Genomic DNA, 4,693 nt, shown 5'->3' with positions numbered 1-4,693 from the left:
CTGGCCTTTCTTCTTATTATGTTGATGCTGCTGTTGCTGCTGCTGCTGCTGGGAATGATGATGAAGATGATGGTGGTGGTGATGATGGTGGTGATGGTTCAACGAGGAGGAGGCCGTCGAGGTTGAGGTCAATCTAGGTCGACGCGGACTGGTGGGCGCGCTGCCGGAACGTCGGCTGAGCGTCGACGACGCCTTCATCGCTTCCACTTTTGTCTCCACCAAGGCGGCGAGGACAGCCTCCAAACGCGCCACTTCCATGCCGCCGCTGCCGCCATCGTCCGTCGACACCGCCTTGTCGGCGACGTCGGAAGTCGACGGCGTCACCGTTACCGTCATCTCTTCTCCTGCCTTCGCCGCCGCTGTCACATTACCACTTTCATCGGCGGCGATCGTGGCGATCGCCGTCGCGCGATCGGTTGTGCCGCGGGAACGATCGGCCCGCTGCCGAAACGATCACAAGCCCTCCTCCTTCCGTTTCGCCGCGACGGCACTCCTGTTGTCCGCTGACGACAGTTCCTGCAGGAAGCGCGACAACATGAAGCCGACCGCCTGTGTCACCGACCGCTGGACCAGAGACAGAGATAGAAAGTGAGAGAGAGCCGCCGCGACGTTGTTCTCCCTCGGCCGCGGTTCCTTATCGGTTACTATCGTCGCGACGTTGTTCCGCTGGCCGTACCGTTCATTAATCTTCCGTAGGATTTCCGGGCGACGCTACTAACGGTCTTCTTCCCCGGTAACGGTATAACAGCTACAAGCCGCGTAAAAGCTGATAATCACCGTCGTCCCAGTACGTCCGCATTAGCAGCCAGTGCTTCTTACATCAATGTGTGAGGGAAGTATCTTTCTTCTTCACTGAATCAAAAACGAGCCAGGCTAAACGCTCGTTTCTATTTCTCTCGCGTGCCAAATGATGCGCGCAATTTATGTAAATATCTTGATACTTGCGCGAGCATCTTGCCGGCAGTATCTAACTCGGTTCCGTTTGCTTACCCCGCTAATTGCTCTACTTGGCAAGAAAGATGAAACATCGATAATTCTTCATTTGTTCCAATTTCTTGTGCTTCTCGTCGCTGCTCCGCAGCGGATCCAAATTCAGGAGGAAATTCAAGATCCCCGCAGATGTAATTGCACGTCCAATTAGCTCGCTCGGGCGTGCTCGCCAAGCAGTCAGAAAGCAGTCTGAATTCGTTCTGTTGCCTGGAGCCAATCGATGTTCGGCGAACCGTTCTTGGCTGCAACGGTCAGCTTCGCGATGCGAGTCTTAGCCGGATTTGTGCTCCATTATCGGCAATGGCCGTGCATTATCTGATGGCAAATATCAGATGATTCGCCGTGCTCGACGAGACGGATGATTCCCCGCGGTTGCCGTAAATTTCTTCCAGCGGCTCCGCCGGCGCTCGCGTTTCCATCATACGCGAGTATCTCTTCCACAAGTGTCTGCTTTACGGAATGATTAATCGAAGCCACTATTTGCGCAGATGTGTACGCGCGAATAATCGAAAGCACTCGATAAACTCGATATCGCTCGCCGGTTACGCTCGCGTTACGTTTCATAGTCTCTCATTGCGAAGTCCGTTACACCGCTGTCGTATTTTTGCAGTGAATACAATTTTAATGCGACGAAAGATAATCTTCAATCACTCATCGATTTTCCACGATTGGCTGCGACGATGCTCTCGAAATACTTGACGTCCTTTAAATCACCAAGAATACGCACTTGAGTGTCATTTGGTGACACAAACCTCAAAGATACATTGTGTTTGTGTGTTTCGCAAACACAAAATCATCGCTCGTGACGTGATTATCGAAATATTTAAATCGAGGAAATCTATTTAAGACAGGATCTAAAGTAGCAACGGTGATGGATCGACTGCTCCCTTTCGAAACAGAATCAGAATCACGCCGGTAGTACTCGTTTCTGCTCGAGCGATTTCTCACGACCTATTCCGACTACCCACGTAGCTAATCCTGTTCCTTCGTTCGATGCAATGCGAAGGACGGCCGAAATACGCAGGCTATGTCCAATTAGAATGCAATATGACGGATTGCGTGGAAGTCATTCTAATTGAGATTAGAAATTATCTAGATTCTGAAATAAATTCCGAAACTTTTGGGATTTGAGATAAAATATGTTCCGAGTAAAAAAATTATTAACTGTATCAATATGACCGCGTAATCGAACTATTACACCCGATAATTTTAGATTCTGGTGTACCCTGAATAGCCTTGAATATCGAGAGCATATATTTTCTGGACATTGTTGAAGAGCGTTCCAGGAATGTTCTCGATGGTCGATAAATAATCAAAACTTATTTTATCCTCGATCTAGATTATCCTAATAATACGGTTAAATTCAGTTTAACACATATTATAAGTTTAAGAAAATTATTGCACACGAGTATAAAAATGTTGATACCGCAGTATTTCAGCGACAAATATATAAATTACACATATTAATATATAAAATCTAATAAAGTTTTTAAATATAACTTTATAAAATTGAAAAAACTTTGCATCTCTATATACTCTCAATTGGAACAAAATAAAAGTCCTCAAATACAACTTTATAACAAAATAAAATTTTGTTTTGACGAGTATAACTTTATAATAAAACAAAAGTTCTTAAAAATATAACTTTACAAATTTAAAAAACTTTTAATTACACCTCTCTATATATAGACTCTCAACTTTAACAAAATTAGAAAGAAATTCTCTAGAGTACTCTCTTTATAATTTAAATACGGTGAGAGGAGGATGAAATTCCGATTTTAATAAAAAGCGATAAACAATGGAGCAAATAAAGTAGCTTGTTGGCAAGCATTGCCGCTCTACAGCTTCTAGCGTCAAAGCATTTGAAGGACTTGGTTGGCTAGCGCAACACATCAATACGCTTTGGCAGCTGATTAACCATAAAATCATCCGATACTGCATGGATGTACCGAGAATATTGAACTATGTAGGGATCCTTCCGCGCTTTGAGTCATTCGAGGATCCTGCGATTTCGTATCATGAGACGAATTTGCGAACACATGAAAACACGAGAGAAAACCTGAGCTTCAAACTGATCGGTTTCCAAACATTATCCTAACTTATTCGCTAGTCACCATGACGTAGCATCTAATCTGCTCACGTCACCCCTAATTTTTCCGAACGATCCTTCTTCCACAAACCCCAAATATCTCACTGACGAACCGTTCTCGTGTCTCCCCAGAGAATAAGGGAGGTGATGTAGCTGTCTCGAAGGTATACATGATATCTCGTAAGCGGGGAAGAGGCGCCGAAACAAAGCGTACACGAGGGGGTAACCGAACGTAGACAAAAAAAGCGACAAGAAGATGGTATAGAGCTTCGGAAAAATGAGATGTCACGAATACAATGCGCGTTTCTTATCCTTGAAATATTTCTTTTTGCGAAAGAAAGTATGGAAGTATGTGAGAAAGTATCAGATTACTCAAGTCAAGAAAGATACAGATGGAAGGAGAGTTAATCTTGGACTGTATAATGACGACATCGTGGATAAAAGTTTGATCGTCGAAACTTTTCTTTTTGTAAAGAAAGAGCAGATTCGATTGAGAGATGTATCTGCAATGAATAGGGAAATAGAGAAAGAGACAGCAAACCAAAGCAACTACAACGGATCTCTCGCAAGCGAACGTGAGTACTTGTCGCACACAAACCCGGGCACTACTACTGATTCCTAAGACAATACTCGCTCATGTATATACTACTCACTGCTTGCGATACTTCTGTACACGTTTACTGACGACGCTACATTATTTCAACCTCGCGGATGCTGACCAGAGGTTTGCGGCTAGCTCCTCTCGTGCGTCTAATGCGGGAGGTCGTGACGGTTCTAGGCACCCCGTGCACCCTCGCGCGACACGGGCGCGAGGGTTGATCGAGCTATTAGCGTGCCACGCGGGGTGGGCTACGTCACGCTGCTGGCTGCACCACGTTGCTGGCTGCCACTGCAATAGGCAGCACCCTCAGTGAGCACGCACTCACACACATACATACATACATACATAGAGATGCGGTGGCGCGCACCCTCAACGGAGGGATGTCGCGTGCGCGGGTGCTAGCGATCTCCCGAGTACTGGGGTAGCGTCGCGGAACGGACAGGGTTGGCGGCGGGCAGGTAGCCGATCTGGCAGGGATGCGTTCAGCCCTACCCCTTCCTGACGACGTCGTTACCACCACCAGCATCGCCGACGTCGGCGCCGTCATCGCCGACGGACGACTCTTCTCCCTTCTCCCGGCTTGAGCTGGACTCTAAGGGTGCCAACGAACCGAGATGTTTATCCTTTAAAGTCCTTACTACCTTACTCACACGCGCTTTTTATTCGACACGCAACCGCACCATTTTTAGCGACTTCGAAATGTAGGTTTGTATGCTAATTAATTTGATAAAGAGATATATCGCACGCTCTATAAATTGCGCAGTCTCTTTTTCTCTCCGGATTAAAAATATTGAAAGCTGAACTAAAAAGGATGGTGGCTCTTAAAATATCCAAGAATCAATAGCTTTTACGGTATAAAAAGCTCTCGAGTACTGTAAAACCTTTCAAATAATGCATTTCAATAATACAGAGAGATTTTATGTATCATTAATAATATTAGTTTAATTTCGCATGAATTTTATAATTTAATTAAACTTTAATTTATAGTTTAATTATCGATATATCGCGTACTC

At 45.3% G+C, this 4,693-nt stretch overlaps 1 protein-coding gene across 1 annotated transcript in view; it reads right to left on the bottom strand.

Annotated features, from left to right (window-relative positions):
* The window catches only part of LOC108749795 (autophagy-related protein 13-like), a 21,244-nt gene extending 20,908 nt beyond the window's left edge, over window positions 1–336 (bottom strand). The window contains exon 1 of the mRNA XM_018488762.1: window positions 22–336. Coding sequence (XP_018344264.1) covers window positions 22–336 — 315 coding nt within the window. The remainder of the gene's footprint in view (window positions 1–21) is intronic.
* Window positions 337–4,693: the final 4,357 nt, after the last annotated feature.

The sequence above is a fragment of the Trachymyrmex septentrionalis genome, unplaced genomic scaffold (assembly GCF_001594115.1).
Source record: "Trachymyrmex septentrionalis isolate Tsep2-gDNA-1 unplaced genomic scaffold, Tsep1.0 scaffold313, whole genome shotgun sequence".
In the NCBI taxonomy this organism is placed as follows: Eukaryota; Metazoa; Arthropoda; class Insecta; order Hymenoptera; family Formicidae; genus Trachymyrmex; species Trachymyrmex septentrionalis.
The sequence above is the reverse complement of the archived record's forward strand: the minus strand, read 5'-3'. Positions and strand labels throughout refer to the sequence as shown.